The following is a 25,465-nucleotide window of genomic DNA, read 5'->3' as shown; positions in this document are numbered from 1 at the left end:
CGATAGTAATCAACCGTGGTGTGGATGAGGATCAGTGTTGAGCTGACTATTAGTCCACGCTGAGTTGACTCGCTCATCCCCTGCCCTCTCTCCCCCCTCAGTCCTCCCTCTAGTATCCCATCAGCCATTGCTGCCAAAAATCTATCCTGCTGGCTGGAGTAGACCAGCAGCCACCGCTTTGACCACACTTGCTGAGAAAATAACCAACAGTGCCCTCCACACAACACAATGACCAATGGTGGTTCAAACAGCTAACTCTGCAGAGTTGGCCAAATAACCAACCATTGGTTAAAAAACTCCCTCCACACAAGACGCTAACCCATGGTGGGTTAAACAACCAACCGTCAACTATTTCACCCACCACTGGTTATTGTGTTGTCTGAACCCAGTCCAAGTCTACCCAGAGTCTTTTTGACGTGGCATTGACTTTAGCCTGAATTGCTCCATTCTTCAATAAAGGCCAATCAGCTCACTGGATATTATTGGTATTGGATATTGTTAATTGGCCTATTGACAATTTTTAATGCTCATTTTAACTTTGAATATGTCTTACATGAACTGTTAATTGTTGAACTACCAACGTTGTGTCATACGCATATTATATATATTTTTTCTCTATTGCGGCTATCGTGTTTAAATTGTCTGTTCACCGAACAACTTTGAGCGCAAAGTATTTGTGGAAAATATGGCATATCAATGAACTGATCAGGACAGAACTTGACCATGAACATTTGCTACCATTATTCAAAGTAAACAGAAGCACATACCTGGAATGGGCCCTGGGGGAGGTAAACCTACACAAAACAAGACGAATCGTTAGAACAGCGGCAACGGCTGTCGTGGCCTCTACATAAGCAGGTTTATAAAAATGATTTACAGTCTTGTTTCAGAGCACAATGCAATTGGTTGAGTCCCACTTAACTTAATGAAGGGTAGACTTGCCACTCCTCAGCTGCTTTATACAGAATCAGGCTACTGGGTCCATCTAGCTAAGTATTGTCTCCCCTGGCAGGCAGCAGTTCTCAAAGATCTCCGATTAATGTCTTTCCCGGTTTTGCTATCCAAGACCTTTCATTAAGATGTCTGGGGCTGAATTTGGGTCCTTGTTCATGCACTTTTCATTTGAAGGGTTTGTACCCCATTCGTCAGCCCCAAAAGGTCCCCTACACAAGGCTGTCCCCACCCTGGGGCTTACAGTCTAAAAGATACAACACAAAAAGGGATTGGGAGGGAGGAAGGAGAAAAGGAAACTCGGGTATGAGTTCTTAGTTACAAAGTTTTTTGTAACAATCAGCTGGAAGAGAAACAGCAAGAGGAAGAGGAGCCAAAGGCTGCTGGTGTCTCAGCAGAGCTGATGGAGTCCTGCTTCTCTCTCCCTCTGCTGCAGCCTGATGGAAGGGCTGCTGCCAGGAGACAGTTGAAGGAGGGAGGAGCCCAAGGGAGTTGGCTAGTAGCCCTGCATCCCTTCTCTCCCTCACTATAGCCTCTAACACAGGAGTAATAAATAAATAAATAAATAAGCCCTCCCTGGTTACTTCCAAGTAAGCATACACAAGATTGCAGTCTAAACTCTGCAACCCTAAACATGTTTACTCAGAAGCAGGTTCTATAGATTTTAGTAGGCGCTACTTGAAAGTGTGTTTGTTTAGGATTGGGATGTCAGAGCTAGAAAATCTCAAAGGCGGCTACTCTAGATCAATGACCAATGAGCTAGAGTGACGGCAGTCCCTCACTTCCTGTAGGTCTTCAAGCAGGGGGTTGGACCTCCAAGACCCCCTTCCAACTCTATGATTCTAAGTATGGCAAACCCAAATGTACGACATCACCTTTTGCCATGACATCCACATTCACACACGTGTGCGTGCACACACAAGAAATGCCCAAAGAACTGAGCCTAAAAGCAACAAAAGTCAGGCTCACAAGGCCTATGCTTGAGCACAAGTGTAGATTTAGCTCTAAACACGTAGGGTGCAATCCTATCCCCGCCCCCAGACAGCCTCTGCAGGGGCATTAGCACAGTTGGGCTTCCTGGCTCCGACCTTAGAGACAGGAAACTGTTCTCCCTCTCTCTCTTGTAGCCAGCGCAGAGAACCGCACCGGCTACCTCTCCGCGCTTGGAAACAGAGTGCAGAGATGGGGAAAAGAAGGCGTTCCCAGAGGGCGGGGAAGGGAGGAGGCTGACGTGGCTGGGCTATGATATATCCTACGGCCACCCCAGCCTCCTCCCCTCCCCTGCAAGGTGCCACCCATCTAGCAGAAATGCCGGTCGGTCGGAGCGTGGAGGTGAAAATCGCTGTCCTCCTGCCCTGCTTTGGATACTCTGCAACTTCCGGGTTCAGAGGCTGCCGGCAATCTACATAGGAGCACGCTACTGGATCACAAGAAATGAAGTAAATCAGTACGGCTCCCGGGAGGCCAAGGTAGCCAGTCTGTCACTGCACGATTCACCATCCCGGCCTTCCTTCCTTCCTTCCAACCAGCCCCCACTGGGGAGAAATTCATTCTTCCCCATTCATGCAGTGACAGAAAGGGGGGGGGCTGGTGCCTCCTGCAAGGATGAAGAATACTCAACCTTTTGGGGGGAGGCAAGAGCAAAGCGTGTCTCCAGTTTTAACTCAAGCCAAAGAAATGTCCCACAGCCACCCGGCCTCTGGGAACGCGGCGATCCAGAGGACACAGGCCTGGGTGGTCACACCCAGTTCCTGTCCTGCACGCCCTGAGCGAGAACGGATGTTTTCGGACAGCGCTGCTGCTATTTCGGGGGCGCGGTTTGGAAGCAGCCTTCTGTGCTAGCAGGCACCTACCTGGGGGATGGAGAGGAGGCGGGACGGACGTTACTGGCGGCGGAGGAGGGTGGAGGAAGTGGGGCGGAGGGGGGCCACTTAGAGGAGGCGGAGGGCCTGTCGGTGGAGCGAATGGCTGCTGCTGGGGCTGGGAGGGCGGCTGGGGCGGCTGAGATTTGCTCCCATGATCCCCAAGTACCTTGAAAAGAAAGCATATTATTATTATTATTAGTAGTAGTAGTAGTAGTAGTAGTAGTATTAGTATTATTATTATTTTATATAGCGCCATCAATGTACATGGTGCTGTACAGAGTAAAACAATAAAATAGCAACACCCTGCCGCATAGGCTTACATTCTAACAGAATCATAATAAAACAATAAGAAGGGGAAGAGAAGGCACCAAACAGGCACAGGGGAGAGTAAAACTCACAGTATAAAAGTAAGATCAAAACCAAGTTTTAAAAGCTTTAGAAAAAAGAAAAGGTTTTAGCTGAGCTTTCAAAACTGCGATTGAACTTGTAGTTCGCAAATGTTCTGGAAGAGCGTTCCAGGCGTAAGGGGCGGCAGAAGAAAATGGACGAAGCCGAGCAAGGGAGGTAGAGACCCTTGGGCAGGTGAGAAACATGGCATCAGAGGAGCGAAGAGCACGAGCGGGGCGATAGTGTGAGATGAGAGAGGAAAGATAGGCAGGAGCTAGGCTGTGAAAAGCTTTGTAGGGGTCGGTTTAAAAGGAAGAAAGCCAAAGAGAACCAACCTCCCCATTACGTTTGAAATCCAGTAGCTTGGAATAGTTAAGTTTAAGTCTTAGAAACTGTCCACATGGGATGTTATTTCTTAGAGAGCAGTGGGGGGGGGGGGGCTGTCATACCTTAGATATCTGGAAATATCAGAGGGTTTTCTACAGCTGGAGGTATAAGATGTTTCCCCTCCTTTTTCACTTGTAGGTCTAAGAAATGAATTTCTCTGGTGTTAAACTGAATGTTAAATGTAACGCTTTCATTCTGAGAATTTGCCCACACTATACATTGTTGTACATCTTCCCCCATTCCCCCGCCAAATGGTAAATACATCATCAATATAACTTAGCCGCACCAAAAAATGTTTTCCATATTGACCCTCTAACAGGGAAACAAAATCTTTTTCATATTCTGCCATATACAAATTGGCCACCTCCGGGACAATGGAGCACCCTATGGCTACTCCCTTCATTTGCCAGTAAAATCTGTTGTTGAAATGGAAATAATTCCTGCACAAGACTAGTTCTGCAAGGGAGGGGAGGGAATGTGTGTGTGTGAAAACGTTTTTCTGTTCTCTTATCCAATGTGTGTTGTACGACAGGCAGGGCATCCTTCTGAGGTAGGTTGGTTTAGAAGGATCTTACATCCATTGTCACCACAATCTCTCCCTCTTCTATACTAATACCTGCTATTTTGTCGATGAAATCAGAAGAATCACGTCCATGAGATGGCTGGCATGAGAGGATTCAGAAAGTGATTGACATCCTGTGAAAGTGGTTTCTGAAAACCCTCCTTATGTTTGAAAAAAGGCGGGATATAAATATAATAAATAAATACATAAATAAAGTAAGTCACAGAATTCAAGAACCCCTCCAACCGAGAGAGATATTTCCTGAGCCATTTCACCACCTGCAGCGCTTTCGTCATCAATGCCATCCAGTGTAAATGCCCGAAATTTGTGTCGGCAAAACAATCCGACCTCTGAAAAGACTCGTAGGGGAGCACCTCAGCAACATATAAGAACAACAGCCTGGTGTTCCACTGGCAAACCATTTTGCAGAACAACACCACTCCCATGCGGACTTCACATTTTAGGCACTGGACAAACTTAGCCTACGTAATGACAAACTGCCACTTAGAATGGATACAGAATGGATTCTAAAATAAAAACACTCTGAATCTATGGGGCTTGAATGAAGAACTGTAGGTTTTTTGGCCACTCCTGTGACTCAGCAATTACTGGTAGATGCTCCTCCACAACGGCAGCAGAAAGTGGTTCCAGCACAGAAATGCAACCTGATACTATGAGCCTGCCAGGAGGAGGAGAAACGCCCTTACGAATTTTTGGCAATGTGTAGAAAACAGGTTCAGACCAAATCAACTGCAGTTTAATGTATGATTTTATAACAAACCATCCTTAAGGAAGCATGAGGAGACACCAGTACGTTCTCCAGCATATCCCTGAGTGCCAGGAGAAACCAATGGTCTCCTTCAAACGAACCAGGAACACAATGAAATTTACTGATCAGAAGTGAATACAAAGAACATGGCAGCAGTTCACCCAACATTCTACCAGGTGCCACCATGCCTAAGGGTCACCATCCACGTGGGCACTGCTGCTATTGTAAATACACCCTCAAAGAGCCAGTGTGGCGTAGTGGCTAAAACATCGGACTGGGAGATCCAGGTTCTAGTCCCCGCTTGGCCATCTATTTATTTGTTGCATTTCTATACCGCCCAATAGCCGAAGCTCTCTGGGAGGTTCACAAAAATTAAAACCATTCAAAGTATGAAACAACAGTATAAAATCATGATATAAAATACAGTATAGAAGCACAACCATGGGAACCCACTGGGCGACTTTGGGCCAGTCACAGACTCTCAGCCCAACCCACCTCACAGGGTTGTTGTTGTGAGGATAAAATAGAGAGGAGGAGGAGGATTATGTATGCCGCCTTGTTTTGCTGCTGGAGGCGTTGAAGCAACAACAGTGGAGCATCTGGGGGAGTCCCCCGAATGGAGATTAAAATGTACATAAGATCTTTGAAAAACAGCAGGCCATGAAAAGCCTAGAACCTCCCTAATCCATATGGAAAGCCTGGAACCTCCTAATCCAGATGAAAAGCCTTGAACCTCCCTAATCCAGATGGGAAGCCTAGAACCTCCCTAACCCAGATGAAAAGCCTAGAACCTCCCTAAACCAGATGGGAAGCCTAGAACCTCCCTAATCCAGATGAAAAGCCTAGAACCTCCCTAATCCAGATGAAAAGCCCAGAACCTCCCTAATCCAGATGAAAAGCCTAGAACCTCCCTAGTCCAGATGGGACGCCTAGAACCTCCCTAATCCAGATGAAAAGCCCAGAACCTCCCTAATCCAGATGGGAAGCCTAGAAACTCCCTAATCCAGATGGAAAGCCTCGGACCTCCCTAATCCAGATGAAAAGCCTAGAACCTCCCAAATACAGATGGTAAGCCAGAACCTGAGGCGAGCACAGCGGGGCTTTCAGCTTTGCTGGTCTTGTGACCGTAAATAAATTCATTGGTAGCTTTCAGTCCTTACCTGAATGGGGTTTTCCTCTGAGGCGTGCTTGTCGCGCCGTCTGCCTTCTACCCTCCTAATGGTGCCTGCCTGTCCACCAATCACATCGATTGTCCCACCCAGTTTCCTGGTTAGAAAAGGGAAGAAGCGACACCTTTTCAGGTTCCGCGCCCGCGGTGAACCATGGCAGGTCTGCCCGCTTTTCCGCAGTAGCTGTGCAAATTGGGAGGAAGATGCAGGAGTTGATGGTGCACCGACAGCTAGGCCATAATGCACGAAACTCCAGGGTATATTTTAAGACCCTCAGTAGAACGGCTATGGGCATTTTCTTTCTGCCTGCCTGAGGCAGAACTTACAATTCGCAAAGAACAGGATGGAGGCTATGAGAAAGGCCCAAAGATTTCAGACGTTCAAGATTTCATTGGCACATTCTTATGGTTATGGCAGACACAAGAATGGTCCACGTGCCTCAGCCGGCAGCACATTGTAATGGGTTTGACTGGATGTTTAAGGGTTTTAATCTTCTCCTCCGCTTAGAGGGAATCTACACGTCGTACTGAAGGCGCTTGCATGCGCCCCCAGTACGCCCCCAAAACGATGGTGTAGATTCCTGCCTACCTGCAGCCCAGAAGAGACGGAGGAGGCTGGGGACTCTGGCCGTGTCCTTGCCGCCGCCACCCGCCTCCCCGCCGGCCTCCTGCTGCCGGGGTAAGAGCGACCCGGGTCGGAGAGCTCAGCTTCCGCTTCCGCCGAGCTTTCCGACCCGGGTCGCTCTTACCCTGGCAGCAGGAGGCCGGCGGGGAGGCGGCGGCAAGGACACGGCTGGATTCCCCAGTCGCTACCTCCTCCGTCTCTTCTGGGCTGCAGGTAGACAGGAATCTACACCATCGTTTTGGGGGTGTACTGGGGGTGCATGCAAGCGCCTTCAGTACGACGTGTAGATTCCTTCTTAGTCTCCAGGGAAAAGAGGATCCAGAATCTGAAGGGCAGGCTCTTTGCAGCTTTTCTTGAGAGCCTTTCCTAGTCCTTCAAGGCCGCCCACGGGGGCTGCCACTTTCTCCTTAGTCCTAGTTGGGCCTGCCCAGAGGGACAGTCTGGATGAATGCACCGAAGGGATATAAAAAGGCGTGAACTTGGGCAGGGCAGCCCAGGAGATGGAAAGGCGGAGGCAGGACTTCAACCGTTTCCCATAACAGAATCCGTGGAGGATTTAGGAGGAGGGAGAGACGGGAGAAGCAGCAAGAGAAATGACCAGAAGAATAGATGAAGCTGCCTTGATTGGTCCACCGAGCCCAAGATGGCTGATCCACCATGGCCAACAGCAGCCATCTTGGGTCTCAGGCCGAGGTCTCTTTCCCAGCTCTGCGCCTGAAATCGCCCTGAGCTGCCAAAGCCAGGGATCAAACCTGGGACCTCCTGAACGTGAAACATGTGCTCTACCACCGAAACACAGCCCCTGGGAGGGGAAGAGCTCATTGGTGGAGCGCAAGTTCAATTCTTGGCTTCTCCAGCTAAGGCCAGGAAAGAATATTGCCTGAAACGTTGGAGTGTGGCTGCTGCCAGTCCAGTTGACAATGCTGAGCCAGATGAACCAAGGCTCTGACTCTGTAGATGTTCCTGTGCTCCTCCCAGGACATAATCGCTGAAAATATCCCTGGCACTAATGAAGCCAGGATGAAAGCGGTTAAGAAGTGAGCCAGTGTGGCGTAGTGGCTAAAGTGTCAGCCTGGAGGTCGGGAGGTCTGGGTTCTAGTCCCCACTCGGCCATGGAAACCCACTGGGTGACTTTGGGCCAGTCACAGACTCTCAGCCCAACCTACCTCACAGGGTTGTTGCTGTGAGGATAACATGGAGAGGAGGAGGAGGATTAGGTACGCCACCTTTTTTCCTTGGAGGAAAAAAGGTGGGATATAAATGCAAAAATAAATAAATAAGAAGTAACTAAGAGGATGAACTTACACCAGAACGGCTCAGGACCGACTCGGTGTATCGCCAGTGGAGGCTGGTGGCTCCGATGTCAGTGGGACTCTGAATCCACTCCAAGTTTCAGTCAGAGCCAGTCGGAACTCAAAAGGAGCTCCCCAAGGTGCTAAAGACAACCCCCCAAATTTCCTGCCCCAGTGAGCCACTGGAGCCTCCATTGTGTAATGCTTAATTGATACGGGAGGCTCAAAATAGGTCCATGTACCTGTTCGGGGGAGGCCCGGCTTTTATCCGCCCACCTACCGGGGCCACGAAATCCGTCTTAAAATCCATTTTGATGATATCATTCTCTGGTTCTTTTTCCGCATGTCCCGTTCTTCCCTGCTGAACCTAAACAAAGTTAAACAAAATTTAAAGGAGCGAATGCAGCCTTTGCCCAGGCACCTGGGAGCTGAGAGCCGTCCCCCTTTCCCGCCCACTGAATTTACGTGGGAGGCCTCATGCTTTGCTCATACAGCCAAAGAGGTGGACGTTGAGCGTGTGTAAGAGGGGGCCCGTTCACAAGACACCTTAAACCATGGCTTTAACCATGATGGTTAAGCCAGAAAGCCAGGCTGTATTCAGAAGACACCTTAAACCAGCCTTCCTCAACCTGGGGCGCTCCAGATGTGTTGGACTACAACTCCCAGAATGCCCGGCATTCTGGGAGTTGTAGTCCAACACATCTGGAGCGCCCCAGGTTGAGGAAGGCTGCCTTAAACCATGGTGAATAAGGCTTTTGCTTTATTCACTGTGGTTAAAGCTGTGGTTTAAAGTGTCTTCTGAACAGGGCCAATAAGAAGCAACCACACGCAACATAGCACCCGCCCCCCTCCAATGTTGTGGGAGGAGCTGCAGCTCACTGGGAGAGCCCCTGAGTGGCATGCACAACGTCCCAGGTTCAATGTCCGGAATCTCCAGGTCGGGGGAGGAAAGTGTTTTTCCTGAATCCCCGGAAAGTCGCTGCTGCCGGTCAGTGTCGACAATACTGGGCCAGATGGACCAAGGTCTGACTCAGCGGAAGGCAGCTTCCTATCTTCCCATATGATCCGGACACACCTCTAGTTAAGCTGTCCAGGGCCCCCACGGCTAAGCAGCCTCAGGCAGGGTGGGTTTGCATGGGGAAAGAAAAAAGGAAAAGAACCTCTCGTGCAAGCACTGAGTCATTACTGACTCTTGGAGGGACGCCAGCTTTTGCTGACGTTTTCTTGGCAGGCCTTATAGCGGGGTGGTTTGCCGTTGCCTTCCCAGGCCGTTATTACCTTTCCCCCAGCTAACTGGGTACTCATTTTACCGACCTCGGGAGGATGGAAGGCTGAGTCGACCCGAGCCGGCTGCCTGAAACCAGCTTCCGCTGGGATCGAACTCAGGCCGTGGGGAGAGTTTCAGCTGCAGAAATTTATTATTTATATCCCGCCTTTACCCCTCCTTAAGGAACCCAAGGCAGTGTACATAACCCTCCTCCTCTCCATGTTATCCTCACAACAACCACCCTGTGAGGTAGGTTGGGCTGAGAGTCTGTGACTGGCCCAAAGTCACCCAGTGAGCTTCCATGGTCCGACACACTAACCACCGCTGCTTAAACTTCCCCCTGCCCTTTTCGCATACAATTTCCGCCTTTCCTAGTCCTTCAAGTCCGCCCACGGGGGGGGGGGGGGGGGGGGGCTGCCACTTTCTCCTTAGTCCTAGCTGGGTCTGCCCAGAGGGACAGTCTGGATGAATGCACCGAAGGGATATAAAAAGGCGTGAACTTGGGCAGGGCAGCCCAGGAGATGGAAAGGCGGAGGCAGGACTTCAACCGTTTCCCATAACAGAATCCGTGGAGGATTTAGGAGGAGGGAGAGACGGGAGAAGCAGCAAGAGAAATGACCAGAGGAATAGATGAAGCTGCCTTGATTGGTCCACCGAGCCCAAGATGGCTGATCCACCATGGCCAACAGCAGCCCTCTCGGGTCTCAGGCCAAGGTCTCTTTCCCAGCTCTGCGCCTGAAATCGCCCTGAGCTGCCAAAGTCAGGGATCAAACCTGGGACCTCCTGCAGGAAGAGAAATGACCGGAGGAATACATGAAGCTGCCTTGATTGGTCCACCGAGCCCAAGATGATGACACATCATCACCACGCCCCCTATTTTCTCTCATTTGACAACACCAGGCAAAAGGTGAGTGGAGAATGCAGTGTACTGGAGTGCAACAGAATGGGGATAACGTGACATTTGGGGTGAAAAAAACCTCTGCATGTGGCCCGTATGCACAGGTCTGAACTTGGATTGTGCGCACGTAATGCATGTGAGCCTCCCTCAGGCCTGTGGCCCTTCCACACTGCCCAGTTTAAAATCCAGAAGCCGCACAACTCTTAGCAGTTCAGGATTAGAGGAAGCCCAGTATGGACAGCTGGAATGATTTATTTAAAAAATATACAAGAGCACAGATTGACGAAGAAAAGCATTACAAGTAAACTCGGTTATGGATTCTTTTTGCTTGAGAGGAAAGGGACTGGAAAACATATCACTTTTTTAAAGTGCATTTCCTATTATATTAGTGAGCCTGTCCTAAATCAGTGTCTTCCAGATGTATTGGGGCTACATCTTCCCCAGCAAGCACGCTGCATTAATGTAAAGAATTAATTGGGAGATATGGTGCGGGTGGGGTGGGGTCCATTAACTCTGTGCGTCTCACCGTGATCTTACTCTCCGTACTGACGGGGTTTGAGGGCTCCAAGCCAAGCTGAAGCCGGTGCTGTTTCTCGCAATAAGCTTTCCACGTCTCCTCATTGAATCCATAGTTGAAATAATCGGAAAGGTCAGCTCCTGGAAACGAGTGAAAAAATGTTAAGGCCACGGGACCTCAATGCAGGACCAGAGGAATAAGATGGCAGCAGAGCCCTGAGGTGGCAGAATGGATTGTACCCCTTCAGTCTGCAAAGGAGGGTTTAAAGTATTTTCGAATACTTCCCTATGTTAAAAAAAACCACACACACCTCAACAGCACTACATGCAGGGAGAAAACTAGCACAGGAAGAAGACGCTGAAGCTCTAGTTTTCTACTTAAGGTGACTTAAAAAAAAACTCATAGGGGAGCATTCAGAAATGTTCAGTTGCAATCTGTAGTGGTACCACGTTACTACCTCATTCTCCTGCATAAGTAAATCCTCTCTCAGGCTTAAGATTGCTTGTGGGGAATTGAAAACCTCCTCATTAAGGGGGCTGCACTTCATTCCCAGGAAAAGCAGGTGCGGACTGTAAAACACAACTTCAGTGTTCTTCCCCGAAGTGGTTGCAAAAAGAAAGGATCAAAGTCTGGAATGATTAGGAACACCTGCGATTAAATGTACCTTGTCTCAGTGAATTTCAATATTAATGGCGATCCTCCCAAAGTTTGTGAATTTCTGGAAAACGATGCAACACTTCATGATTTTTTTCAGGATTATTTTACGTTGTTTCTCAGATATCATTTAAAACGTATGGCTATATTGTAAATTGCTTTGGGAGATTGTTTGTCTAGAAAAGTGGGAAATCATTACTCCAAAATATGTAAATCAGGAAGGAAGAGACGATGGGGAAAGCGTGGCAGTCTCCCAGCAACTGTCACTAAGAAGATTGGACTGTTGGGGAGAGAGTCATGATGGACGGAGTTTGTTAGACCTGTGCCGTCTGTGTTCTGTGAGAGTTGGGATGGATGGAGTTTGTTAGACCTGTGTCGTCTGTGTTCTGTGAGAGTTGGGATGGACGGAGTTTGTTAGACCTGTGTCGTCTGTGTTCTGTGAGAGTTGGGATGGATGGAGTTTGTTAGACCTGTGTCGTCTGTGTTCCGTGAGAGTTGGGATAGACGGAGTTTGTTAGACCTGTGTCATCTGAGTTTTGTGAGAGTTGGGATGGACGGAGTTTGTTAGACCTGTGTCGTCTGTGTTCCGTGAGAGTTGGGATGGACGGAGTTTGTTAGACCTGTGCCGTCTGTGTTCTGTGAGAGTTGGGATGGACGGAGTTTGTTAGACCTGTGTTTTGTGATTTGTTAGGCATCTTTCCCTCCGTCATCGGGTCATTGATGGAATCATTTGGGGGTTTTAGTGATGTATGAAGATTTCATTCCATTTGTGCAAGTATGCACCAGCATTAATGCCCACCAGCACTAATGCGCACCCCCAAAAGTTTTTTAAAAAAATCTGCAAACTGATGTGGTAACAAGAACAGAAAAAGTTTCATAAAACAACAAATATCAGCATAAGGCAGAACCTCCAACACAATTGCAGCGCTGACCCAGTGTGATAAAACTTAATCAGGAGAAGGGCAGAGTAAGCAAAAAAGTCTTCAGGGCCTTCTTAAAAGCCTGCAACGTGGGCCTGGCAGTCTTCCAATGGCAACATATTCCAGAGGTGTGGTGCCACCGCGGAAAAGGCCCTGTCTCGTGTACTCGCCTACCTAACTGCCCTCACGTGTGGACAAGTGAGAAGAACCTTTCTCGCTGATCTTAAAGTGTGGGCAGGATGAAACAGGTGACAGCAGTTATTCAAGTAACTTGGTCCCAAACCATTTAAGGCTTTAAAGGCCAAAACCAACACTTGAAACCGGACTTGGAAACACACCAGTACCCAGTGCAGCTGGTGCAATGCAGGCGTTATTATGCTCTGATCGCCTCGCCCTCACCAACACTCGAGCGGCCACGTTTTCTACCACCTGAAGTTTCTGGACAGTCTCCAAAGGTGGCCCCGTGTACAGCACATCCCAGTATTCCAGCCTGCATATCACTAGTGCATGGACTACTGAGGCAAGGTTTGCCCTCTCCAGACAGGGCCGCAGCTGGCATATCGGCCCAAGGTGGTAAAATGCACTCCTGGGCTTCCCCAGTCAGCACAGAGTCCAGGAGGGCTCCCAGACCACGTACTTGGCCTTTTAGGCCGGGTGCAACCCCATCCAAGTCCAGCTGAACACCTCCCTCCGAAGCAGCTGGTTTCCCACAGGAAGACCATGCCGATGGATCACAAGATCTGCCCGCCCGCCCGCCCGCCGCTGCTGCCCCCGGGGATGAAATGCAAAACAAAAGAGGAAATCTACGGATCATATTTACCACAAGAAACTTTGAGGCCCCACCTGGTTTCCTCCACGGTTTGTCTTCAAACGATTCTAAATCCACTTCTATTACAGGCAGGCCGTTTATATTCCCCGCAGCCTCTAAATCAATACCTTTGGGCTGCGACTTGGCTTTGAAGAAAGGGAAAGAGACGGTTAGTGCAAAGATTTTGCTTCTGAGCCGTTCATCGGGGGAGCAAATTGTTCGGCTTTAAAAGAAACGTCCCCGGTGGATCGAGCCTCCATTGTGGGGCTTCCTCCCATCCGCGCGCTCAACCGCAAGGGCTTGCGTCAAAATTATTCTCGGTTTTCTCTTCTTCGAAAAGGCAACGGACTTGGCCTGCCTGGCTGACGACGGAGGGAGGGGAGGGAAGACGGAGCAGCTGGCACAGAGGTGCAGCGATAAACTGTTCAGAGATTCAGATGGAAGGAGAAAGTACGGTTGAATATAGCCTTCCCCAAACATGCTGGCTGGGGAGTCCAACACATCTGGAGGGCACCAGGTTGGGGAAGGCTGATCTACTGTATATAGCACCAACCCATCAAAGAACAGAGAAAGATGTGAGAGGCAGTTCCCTCATTCCTGCTGTCCTCGCACCATACCACCCTTTTCACTGGGATAGTCTGGGAACATCTGCAGCTATAAATTACTCCCTTGAACACATGTCTGTATACATGGCTGGACTCGTGGAATATCCCAAAGGGTGCTGCTCAGAAAGGGCCATTCCCCCCCCCAAGTAGCAAATAAGGCAGTATATAAATGTAAATAAATACATAAACTATTGTTATGTGAATGAGACGCAGACTTGTGCACTTTCCCCCCTCCTCTGGTATGGCCACAAGGCCTTTTGCATCCGTTTTGAATTAACTGTAGTTCAGCATTAAGGCCAACCCCTAAACTGTGGGTAACCGTAACTATAGTTTATTGAAACAAGCCGACTTCATAAACATGGTTTGAAGTTAATTTGTTTCAACAGTTTACTGAAACAAGCCAACTTCATAAACCATGGTTAGAAGTTAACTTGTTTCAATAAATATTTTATTGAAACAAGCCGACTTCATAAACCATGGTTTGAAGTTAGCTTGTTTCAATAAACCGTAGTTAAGATTTAGCTCCCATTAACACTAAACAGCAGGGAAGGAAGCTAAAGCTTCCAGTCTACTCCTTGCAGCTGTGCCAGAGAAGACAAAAGGAGCGGTTGCTAATTAGCCCAAAGTGCATTCACGTAACGATAAACCATAGTTTATCATCGCATCTAAATGCAGCCAGAGAGTTCAGATTTGGGGGCTGATTTTCCAGTGTGCTTTTTTTTTTATCAGTTGTTACAATTAAAAAAAATGCCACTTTGCAAGAATCCAGAAGGATGGTCAAGTCTTCCTCTTGAAGGTACAGGTCCTACCAAGCCAAACTGCTTTGGGGCTTGAGTCTATCCTTCTCATGCACCTTGGCTAGGCTGAAGAACCCCCTCCATGCTAACGGCGAGGACACAGAGGCCTCTTGGGGGGGGTCCTCTCCTTTTATGCTGACAGGGGCTCTGGCCAGCTGAAAGAATCCTTCGAGCAGAGCTGTTTCATGGCCCCTCAGCTGGCCACTGGGCATCTCCCCTCAAACCCCACAAGTGCTGCAACAGAAAGTGATTACATCATAAGCTTGTTTTCATAGAATCATAGAATAGCAGAGTTGGAAGGGGCCTACAAGGCCATCGAGTCCAACCCCCTGCTCAATGCAGGAATCCACCCTAAAGCAGCCCTGACAGATGCTTGTCCAGCTGCCTCTTGAAGGCCTCTAGTGTGGGAGAGCCCACAACCTCCCTAGGTAACTGGTTCCATTGTCGTACTGTTCTAACAGTCAGGAAGTTTTTCCTGATGTCCAGCTGGAATCTGGCTTCCTGTAACTTCCTTTAACTTTTACACACTCATGGCGGCTAGCAAGTGGATGTTTTGCACCCTGAATTGATTACCCAGGACAGGTCATTTTTGAAACGGAGGTTTGTGACTAGGCATCTGGTGAGTGCACGCGTCAATGCCAAAATCTCACTGGGAACGCCCAACGTTCTGGGCCCACCTCAAGTAGCTCTGTGGATCCCACCTACTAAGGGATTTGTGGAATGATTATGAGCACCACAGGTGCCTGTCCTCACGGTCACTTTTCGATTCAAACTTATGGCCCGCAGGGACCTGTCCATCTTTGCATAAGCAGTTCTGGAAAGCATCGTGAATGCTGGGGGCACTGTATTAATAACAAGCACAATTCATTAATTAAACTGATCTACGAGTCCTGGGCTGATTATGCATAAGACAGATCTAGGACCTAACTGGCCACTGGACAACACTCTGTTCTGCTCCAGTCCGTACTAGTACGGATCCAAGCCTAGAGAATCCAGCCAAGTGGTGAACATCCTTCATCATGGCCCAAAGAAAAAGGAGACCGTGGGATATGGACCATTGGGACATGACTGCACGTGGACAGCGCGAGCTACGTGGCGTGAGGAAAAGGCAGCATTGCTCCATCTTTCTTCTGGGAGCAGTTCAGCCAGGTAGGTGCTCCAGTAGAAGCTGGTGGCTGCGATGTCAGTGGGGCAGTGAATCCGCTCCACGTTTCCATCAGAACCAGTGAGAATTCTGAAGAAGCTATCCAGCTCCTTTACAATTCTCACTGGCTCTGACTCAAACCCGGAGCGGATTCACTGCCCCACTGGCATCAGAGCCAGCAGCCTCCACAGCCTCTGTGTGGCACAGACTTGGAAGGGCTAGAACCTCCCGACCCAAACAGAACCCCGACACTTTCTGGGAGAAGAGTTTGCTCCTCCTGCAGCAATCACCAGCACCTCTCCATTTGAGAAGCAGGGACTTGGAGGGAAACACCCCCAAAGGAGAGCATACACAATTCAGAAGAAGGCCTCCGAATCTGAAGAGATCCATTATTATGGGCTCCAGCTTGATTGAATGTCTGATGGAAGGAAAGGAAGTGGATGGTCAGAAGCAGATAAAAGCCACACTGATACCTGATGCAGGAGCTCCGTAGCCTCGGCCAGTTTTTAGATTCAGATTCATTGGGGTTCCCCTAGAGAGAGAGAAAAGGATAAAAACCAGTCTTCTATAGCAGGAGCCCTACCTGTGTTTGGGTTTCAATAAGATGCAGGAACTAGATAGGCTGACACACGAGGGAAGAGGAGAAACAGAGAAGAACCAATGGGCCTCTTCAGACAACACACGAAGCCATAGTTAGGGTAGGGTGACCATATGAAAAGGAGGACAGCGCTCCTGTATCTTTAACAGTTGTATTGAAAAGGGAATTTCAGCAGGTGTTGTTTGTATATGTGGAGGACCTGGTGAAATTTCCTCTTCATCACAACAGTTAAAGCTGCAGGTGCCCTGCCCTTTTTAAAATCTGGTCACTCTAGTATAGCTCCTGCAGCTTTAACTGTTGTGATGAAAAGAGAATTTCGCCAGGTTCCCCATATATACAAATGACACCTCCTGAAATTCCCTTTTCAATACAACTGTTAAAGATACAGGAGCCCTGTCCTCCTTTTCATAGGGTCACCCTAAGTTAGGGCCTCTAACCCTTTTGCAGCAAATGGTTAGTTGAGCATGGTTAAATCGCGGTTATGTAGCTACCATGGTTAAGAAAAAGGTCATTCACATGATACACTAAGCCACCATGGTTAACTCAAAATGCTTAACCATGATGGCTTAGCATGTAGTCTGAACAGGGCCAATAAAAGCAAGTTCTGATAGAAGTTAAGGAGCATGAGCCATTACTCGACCAGATGGACAAACAGCCTACATTCACCCATCACGCTTCCGAACCTCCAAACCATGATGGACGTGTGATGGGCTCTAGTGCTTCCTCCTCCTTCCCTGGCACACTCAGCTTAATTCAAAACTTTCCAGTTTTATCAAACCAGAGTTTTCAGGGACATCCAAACCAGGAAACTGTGGCTTGAGTGAGCCTTCCAAACCAGTATTGCAAACTATGGTTTGGAGGATTGGGAACAGGACACCTACATGCAGCCATTGTCAGACACTAGATAAATTATCTTCCTGTGACCTGTATGCCCCAGACCTAGGAACACTGGTCAACTCCTAATAAAGCCATGGTATTCGAAGCTCAAGGAACCTATTGCAGAAAAAGGTTACATTGCATTGTCACTACACCTGGTGGTAGTAATTTTTTTAATTATTTTTTCTTGTTATTGTGAGTTTGCATAGAAATGCATAGAAATATCAATACTCCATGAAATACGACATTGTAGGGGGAAAAGTTGGGGGCGGAATTAAGAACATCAGAAGAGCCCTGATGCTGGATCAGACCAAGGGTCCATCTAGTCCAGCACTCTGTTCACACAGTGGCCAAGCAGCTGTCGACCAGGAACCCACAAGTAGGACATGGGTGCAACAGCACCCTCCCACCCATGTTCCCCAGCAAGTGGTGCACACAGGCAGTAATGCCTTGGATACTGGAGGTAGCTCATAACCATCAGGGCTAGTAGCCATTGATAGCCTTCTCCTCCATCAAACCCAAGAGTAGGAGTTTACAGCGTACGCATACACACATGTAAGACGGAGCTCCGGTTTTGATGTTGCCAATTGTGACTCGAATGTCATCATCGTCACTGTCGCTCTCGCTGTCGTCCTCGTCATCTTCTCCACTTGGAAGGACCTGCCGTGGAGACAAAACACAGGCATGGCGAGAAGCCAGGTCTGAAAAACGTTCCATTGGTTTTAATGGGAACTATGGGTTGTATTCAATGTTAGTCTAACTTAAGTCCCATTTATTTTAATGGGTCTACTCTAAGAGGTCCAACAAGGGTTATATCCAATGCTGGACCTCTTAAGAGTAGACCCATTAAAATGAATGGGACTTGTCCATTCAGGATCCAACCCACTGCTTTCCAGAAATTATCCAAGGATCAAGAAGGTATTCCAGTCAAGTAGCAACTTTTTTCAGACTTAGGGCCCTACTCAGGACTGCCTCTACTTGATGCTAAAAATAAACATTATGTACTCAAGAAATGATAGGGATATTATGAGAATCTCATTTTGATTTTTAAACTTGAATTTGCGCCATTCGCAACCCTGAAAGCGAATGGGAGCACAATTTTTGGAAAAAGCACATACATTCCCAAGCTTGCATTTGCAAAATGCATCGTTTAGAAAAGAACTGCACGTTAAAAATGCACATTTATTCAAAAATACGCATTTTCCAACCAATATATACCCATGTAGAGAATGTAGAGAAAGTGCAGTTGGTATGCGCACATTTTCAAAAACCGAGTACTGAACTGCGCACATTTCCCATTCGAATGAAAGAAAAACTGACTGGAATCAAAAACAGGAGCAAAATGGTCCAGGCTTCAAGGCAGAGCTTGAATAACCTTGTGAGTCCTTCCCATCCATAGAAAATGAATGTGGTGGGCAGCTGCTGCTGCTGCTATGAAGAGCAGCATTTATGGGATGCTTTAGGGTGTTCAACATTGCAATCCTTACCACAACCCATTAAGATAGGTGTTATCTGCATGTTGTAGGGGAGGGTGAGTGGAGCTTTATATACTGAAAAATCCAATACTATTTAAATAAATACATATTTAAAAGGCAAGCTGCCACCAATGGAATATCAGGGAATATTTAACTATGTTTTAGCAGTCAACTGAACAGTCTCTCCTCCTGTCCTAGGCCTTTTTGTTTTTTAATAATAATAATAATAATAATAATAATAATAATAATAATAATAATAAAAAAATTATTTCTTACCCACCTCTCCGTTTGGATCGAGGCGAGGAACATCAATAAGTATAAAAAACATAAAACTGAATTAAAAACATAGTATACATGATTAAAACATCCTAAAAACATCCTAAAATTCCACTGGATAGGCCTGCCGGAATAGATCAGTCTTTATAGCTTTCTGAAATGCTAAAAGACTGTTAAGTTGACGAGTCTCCTCCGGCAGGCCATTCCACAGTCTGGGAGCAGCAGAAGAGAGGGTCCTCTGGGTAATACCTGTCAGCCTAATTTTGGCAGACTGAAGTAGATTCTTCCCAGAGGATCTGAGTGTGCAGGGCGGATTGTATGGGAGAAGGCCATCCCGCAGGTAGCCTGGACCCAAACCATGTAGGGCTTTAAAGGTGATAACCAACACTTTATACTTCGCCCGGAAACTAATCGGCAGCCAGTGAAGAGATTTTAAAACTGGTGTATTGTGGTCACCCCTAGGTGTACCAGTGACCACCCTGGCAAGTATGGCAAAGAGCTGAACTGTTTTTCTAAGCTACTTACGTGCTGCAACAACTCTTGGTCTTCACTGTGAAGAATCCTATTCTCCTTGGAAACATCTTGTAAAGGATGAAATTCTGCATGTCTGGTAAAGGTAAAACACACAGGCAAGAACAACCCACATTGGTGCGTACTGGGAAAAAGAATCTCAGTGACAACAATCCGTCTCAATGTTGTCATGGCAACAGGATTGCCAACGGATCATCACAATCAGCAAGACCCACCCTCCAAAATAGTTGACTGATTTCTATATAGTGTGGTGAGCTTCAACTATTGGGTGGTATAGAAATATAATCAATCAATCGATGTGGGGCATAAAGTTTTCCATGAGCCATTTTCAAAAAATGAAATTGTTCCAGAATTTTTTCTAGCGCTTTATTTCTCCATGGAAAAATGTCCATTTCATATCTTTATTAGTGACAGTGCACAGATGCCAACTGCAAATGCAATATTAAGAAAACTTGGCCGTTTCAAAGATGTAGATGAGTTATTGCCAGCATTTCAGGCAGAGTTCTTTGAGTTGCTAAAATTTATTGCTGTATCAATAAATACAGTTCCTTTGTTTCCCCCCCCCCTTTAAATTTAAACAAAGCATTCCAATAAAAAAAACCTACATGATAAAACATTTAAATCTCATTAATTGTGGTTTAATTTCTCCCTTCAAATATTTCAGGTCAAATACTTGCGGTGTACTGGGACAAGGAAAATACACAAAAAATAGTTGTTTTTAGCTTTGCTGTTTACTAAATACAAGCAGAATAAATATGTAAAATCAGTAACTCGGGTCCAGGTTATCTGAAAAACCATAATCAGGGGAAGCCCTTCTTTCAGTCCCACCATCTTCACAGGCACGCTTGGTGGGAACATGGGAGAGGGCCTTCTCGGTGGCTGCTCGGGTGCTCTGGAACTCTCTTCCCGGGGAAGCTAAACTGGCTCCCTCCTTGATGGGCTTTCGGAAGCAGGCGAAAACTAACTTTCTTATAAACTTTCTTATTCAGGCCTTTGCTGAATAATGTGCACCTCCATCTATGTTTTAGACTTTTAAAATTTAATATGTATTTTAAATAATGAAATGTTTTTATATTATTATTATTATTATTATTATTATTATTATTATTATTATTATTATTATTTATATAGCACCATCAGTGTACATGGTGCCGTACAGAGTAAATCAATAAAACAGCAAAACCGTGCCGCATAGGCTTATATTGAAACTTATTTAATTATATTTTTTAACTTTTGTATATTTTTACTTATAGCTTTTACCTGTACATGTTTTAATTTTGTAAAGCTGCCTTGAGGCCCAGCACTGGGCAAAAGGAGGGAAACAAATTATTATTATTATTATTATTATTATTATTATTATTATTATTATTATTAATTTATTTATATAGCACCATCAGTGTACATGGTGCTGTACAGAGTAAAACAGTAAATAGCAAGACCCTGCCGCATAGGCTTACAATCTAATAAAATCATAGTAAAACAATAAGGAGGGGAAGAGAATGCAAACAGGTACAGGGTAGGGTAAGCAGGCACAGGGTAGGGTAAAACTAACAGTAGATAAATAATAAGAACAACAACTCTCTAGGGCATCAGAAAAAAATCTGATGCAAATGCAACATTTTACTGTGCAAATTTCTTCTATCCTACTGGTTTCTTGCCAAGAAACCAGTAGGGGAGGAGAAAATTGCACTGCTATTTCTCCGTCCCCATCCAAGCTCATTTCCGCTCTTAGAGAGAGGTTAGGTGAAAAGTACTTGGAAGAGAAAAGTACTTGGAAGAATGTACCAGCCTGCGCTTCATAGCCATGTGAGGTGGAGGCGGTGCTTTCATGTCCATTTAAGCCCAAAGATGGTGAAGAAATCTAAATATTCAGCTGTCCAGGGAGGCAGCCCATCTGTGGAAGGAAGCTGAAAGGCCTTAAGTGCAGTTCCACATCAAGGGAGCTCAATTCTTCCCCAAAGGTATCCTAACCGGTCCCCATGCAACTCCTTAAGAGACCCAGGACTTCTGTTTGAGGCCACTCTGGTCCTAAGTCTCAGGTTAATTTGCTTCTCGAGATGTATGCTGATGTGGTCCATCAAAAAGAAAGAAGAAAAATAGTCAGCCTAAATAAAAACCTTCCCTCGTTATTTATTCACAGGGCTCTGTATTTTCCACACTTCAAAAACAAGAACGATCTATGTCCCCCAGCCCTCCCCAAAACACACACACACACACACACACACACAACACACAACACAGCAGCATTTTGAAGTCTGTAGAAGGCCATAGCTAGACCTAAGGTTTATCCCTGGATCGTCCAGGGGTCAAACCTGTTCATCTAGGTGACACACAGGGGATCCAGTGCTCAGGCAGGGGCGAACCCTGGATGATCCCAGGATAAACCTTAGGTCTAGCTGTGGCCGAAGTTAGGCAAAGTTGGGTGGGTTTCTATGCTCTCTTTTATTCCACATTAATTCATTCTCCATTTCTTTTATTGATTTTGCAATGTTTATGCTGCTTTTAGTATTCATGAAGAGGGCAGACAGAGATATACAGAACAGTGAAGAAAGACACTTCACATCTGATGCAGCCAGCTTTCTCTGGCTTTGGGGACTTTCAACAGGCACGAGCCACAAACCTTTAAGCATATCTAAGCATATCTTTGCAACCATAAGGGTTAGAAACTTGTTTTAAAAATGAAAATAGGATTCTCCAGAAGGTGAAATCCACACCCTTTGGGTTCTGCGTTTTCTCAGCTCTTTCATGGAATTGTAGTTGCACACACACACAGAGATACACCGGCCAGCTTATAGGTTGCCCAGAAAGCAGATCCTTTCTGTCATTGAGAGGAGAATAGTTGCGTTCCTTTCCTTCCAAAGATGGGCAAATGAACTGACATGAAGTAACAGAGGTAGATCAACAGCAATTGCTTTTGCCAGTTCCCTCTGAAAGTCTGTAATCATGACTTTTTGGAGCTACACGCAAGCCTTACCCATCCTCCAGAAGTACTGGACTACAACTCCCAGAATACCGCAGCCAGGGCATGCATGCTGGGAGTTGTAGTCCAACACATCTAGAGGGCACCAGGTTGGACAAGGCTGCTCTACATTTACACCAAATACATTTGACTCTGAATGAAAAACTGTAAAGATTTACCCAGGAATCGGTCCGTCTTCTTGCTTACCATTGTCATCTGAAAACGTAGAGAGAGGTGGGTGAGAGAGACAGAAATGCATTAAATGGAAAAAAAAATAAAGGCTTCAAAAGAGAACATGGCACTGAATTTGAACACAGGCATCCCTACCTATAAAACACAGCACAACCTTATGCAACTTTTTGCCTCAGCAGAACTCAATTTCTAATGAAGGGGGAGTGAGACCAGTGAAGGCTGGTGGCTCTGATGTCAGTGGGGCAGTGAATCCATTCCGGGTTTCAGTCAGAACTCTAAAGGGGCTGCCGAAGGTGCAAATTAGTGCTCCGTTGGATTCTGCCCTGACTAAAATTCAAATAAATCTGTCACCAAAGCCTCAATATAGATGCCTTTCTGAGATTTAAGGAGGCATGAATACTTCAAAGGAAATGGCATCTGTCATAGTTTATTTTTTATTGCCTATTATAACAACATCAAAGAACCGCAGTGAATAAGGCTTTAACTACAGTGAATAAAGGCTTTGGGCCTTATTCGCCGTGGTTAAAGCCGTGGTTGAAGGTGTCTTCTGAACAGGGCCACAGCCTACGAATGTGGCACATGGAGTTAGGCCTGCAGAGTCCGGTGGTGTTAACTCAGAAGTGTGCATAGGAATGCAACAATCTCTTGCTCCCTGTGCAACGGAAGGGAAGGCTGAAAAAATGCCACTTCAAAAAAGAAGAAGATGAAGAACAGCATTCTACCAAACTATTTCTACTCAGGAGGACCAAAGAGGCTTGCACGCTACTTTTGAACTACTTGCACACTGTCACTGGGAAAGCACCCCAAAGAATCAGTAGTACATTACTGCTAGAACTTCCAGCAGGAATCAAACAACGAATCACCTGCCTCCCAGGACACCTACAAGGAGCCACCTCTCTCTTTCTTTCTTTCTTTCTCTCTGACCTGGTTTTCACACAACAAACCATGGTTAATTAAAACATGGTTTGTTGAATTGTGGATTGATACCTTCGAACCCCAAACTATGGGTTAACTATGGGTTGTCAACCATGAACAAACTATGAAAAGAATCTGTGGTTTGTTGCTGGTTTGTGGGCTGTGGGCTGTTTAAACAATGGATTGTTATTACATGTGAACCCAGAATTGTTCATGGCTTGTTTCGCCAGGCTAAAGAGGCAGCAGGCAAGAGCAGTCAAAAACCCAGCCTCTTTATGCCAGTGCAGCAGTGATACAAAGCCAGTTAGGACACAGGGAGGAAGCAGACAAATGAGGAGAGAAACAAACAATCCAGGGAGTGAGAAAATAAACCACGGTTTGTTCTATCATCTCCTAGACAAACCCTGGGTAGGGCAACAAACCCTGGTTTAAATAAGCCATGGGTTAGCATTAGGTGCAAACAAGCCCAATTTAGCTTCAAATCCCTCTCTACAATCTTCCTCCTTTGTGAAATGCCCCACAGACCTCATTTCCCTGCTGTAACTGACACGATGCACGTTCAAAGCCCTTAAATTTGCCTCCCTCTTCTTCAACTTGCTCTGCTGTGGGCTGTGTCAAACTGTAGACTGCAACCTGTTCAGGGCAGGGACCTATCTTCCTCTTTGTTCTCCAGTCAAGCACCACGCTACCTTCTTATATTTAACCGCTGGCTTGGTTTTAATGTTGGCTGGAGCATGCTGAGAGTTGCAGGCCCTTTTCCCTATCTAGACAAGGGCAGCAGGCAGCTGTCTCCCGCCTGGCCAGGAGGAGGAGGAGGAGGAGGAGGAGGAAGGCCGCTACGTCCGCCGCCTCGGGCTCCTTGCCAGAGGGGGAAAGGCGGCGTGTAATCTCCAGAACTACACTCCCAGCCTGGCTGGAGGGCGCCAGGTTGGAGAAGGCTACCTTGGGGAAGGGGGCCGCCTTCTCGTTTCGTTGTGCTGTGACCCCCCCGCCCCCCCGCCGGTTGGTGCCACCACAGAAACCGTTATTAATAATGACCCTGGTAAGAACAACCAGGCCAACGCTGGGGACCCCCCTCTCTCCCCGCCATACCCACTGCGAGGGAGAAGCCCGCAGCGAGGAGGCGCCCGGCGGGAGAGGAGCCGCGAGCGCGGAGCTGCCTGCCCCGAGCCCGGCAGGGCGGCGAGGAGAGCCGCGAGCCGGGCGGGGGGCTGCGGCCGGGCGCCCCCGGGGACCCCCAAGGGCCGGGAGAGCGCGCGCCAGCGCCAGCGCCAGCGCGGAAGGGCGCAGGCGGCCGGGCCGGGCCGGGCCGGCGCGCCGCCTTGTCCCTCACCATCCCGCGGGGCAGCAGCGCCGGCGGGGCGGCGGAGGCGGCGGAGGCGGCAGCCGGCGTGGGGGCTGGTCCCGCGCCTCATCCCGGCGCCGGCGGCCCGAGGTCTCCGGCCAAAGGGGGCGGGGCGGGGCGGGAGGCGCCGGCGGGCAAATGAAGCCGCGGCCAGCGCGGGGGGAGGATCGGGGCCGCCGGCGCCACCTACCTCCGTAGAGCCACTGCTCCTCGTCCTCGTCCGCCTCCAGCTGCACGGCCGCCGCCACCTGCGTGGCCATGGCGGCGGCGGCGGCAAATGCGGGGCCCGGCCGAGGATGCCCGGCAGGGAGAGGCGGGGAGGCCTCCCTTGGCACGCGCGGCGCAGGCAGGCAGGCAGCGGCGCCGGGCCGGGCTTCAGAGGCGCCCTCGCCGCGGCTGCCGCCTCCGCGGCTGCTGCTGCTGCTCCCTCGCCGCGGCCGCCGCCCCCGCCATCCTCCGCGCGCTGCCGCTGCTGCTGCTGGTGGTGCTGGTGCAGCGGCGGGGCCGCCGCAGCCCCGCGCCGCACCCCGGGGCGCCTGGCTAGAGCGCCGCCATCGCCCTTCCTTGGGCTTCTCCCACGAAATCGCGCCCCAACGTGGGAGCCGCGGCAGGAGCGCCCAGGTCCTAGCGCGCAGCCAAGCGGGGGCCGGCAGACGCGCCCCGGCCGGGGATGCGCCGCGCC

At 48.1% G+C, this 25,465-nt stretch overlaps 1 protein-coding gene across 1 annotated transcript in view; it reads right to left on the bottom strand.

The window, feature by feature from the left end:
- Positions 1-23,653, bottom strand: part of LOC134409373 (pre-mRNA 3'-end-processing factor FIP1-like) — a 31,833-nt gene extending 8,180 nt beyond the window's left edge. The window contains exons 1-11 of the mRNA XM_063142085.1: positions 23,632-23,653; positions 22,511-22,547; positions 19,367-19,448; positions 17,644-17,750; positions 16,090-16,148; positions 13,106-13,216; positions 10,698-10,828; positions 8,249-8,373; positions 6,082-6,187; positions 2,805-2,982; positions 768-794 (exon numbers count right to left, since the gene is read on the bottom strand). Of these exons, the coding sequence (XP_062998155.1) occupies positions 768-794; positions 2,805-2,982; positions 6,082-6,187; positions 8,249-8,373; positions 10,698-10,828; positions 13,106-13,216; positions 16,090-16,148; positions 17,644-17,750; positions 19,367-19,448; positions 22,511-22,547; positions 23,632-23,653 (985 nt within the window). The remainder of the gene's footprint in view (positions 1-767; positions 795-2,804; positions 2,983-6,081; positions 6,188-8,248; positions 8,374-10,697; positions 10,829-13,105; positions 13,217-16,089; positions 16,149-17,643; positions 17,751-19,366; positions 19,449-22,510; positions 22,548-23,631) is intronic.
- Positions 23,654-25,465: the final 1,812 nt, after the last annotated feature.

The sequence above is a fragment of the Elgaria multicarinata genome, chromosome 15 (assembly GCF_023053635.1).
Source record: "Elgaria multicarinata webbii isolate HBS135686 ecotype San Diego chromosome 15, rElgMul1.1.pri, whole genome shotgun sequence".
In the NCBI taxonomy this organism is placed as follows: Eukaryota; Metazoa; Chordata; class Lepidosauria; order Squamata; family Anguidae; genus Elgaria; species Elgaria multicarinata.
The sequence above is the reverse complement of the archived record's forward strand: the minus strand, read 5'-3'. Positions and strand labels throughout refer to the sequence as shown.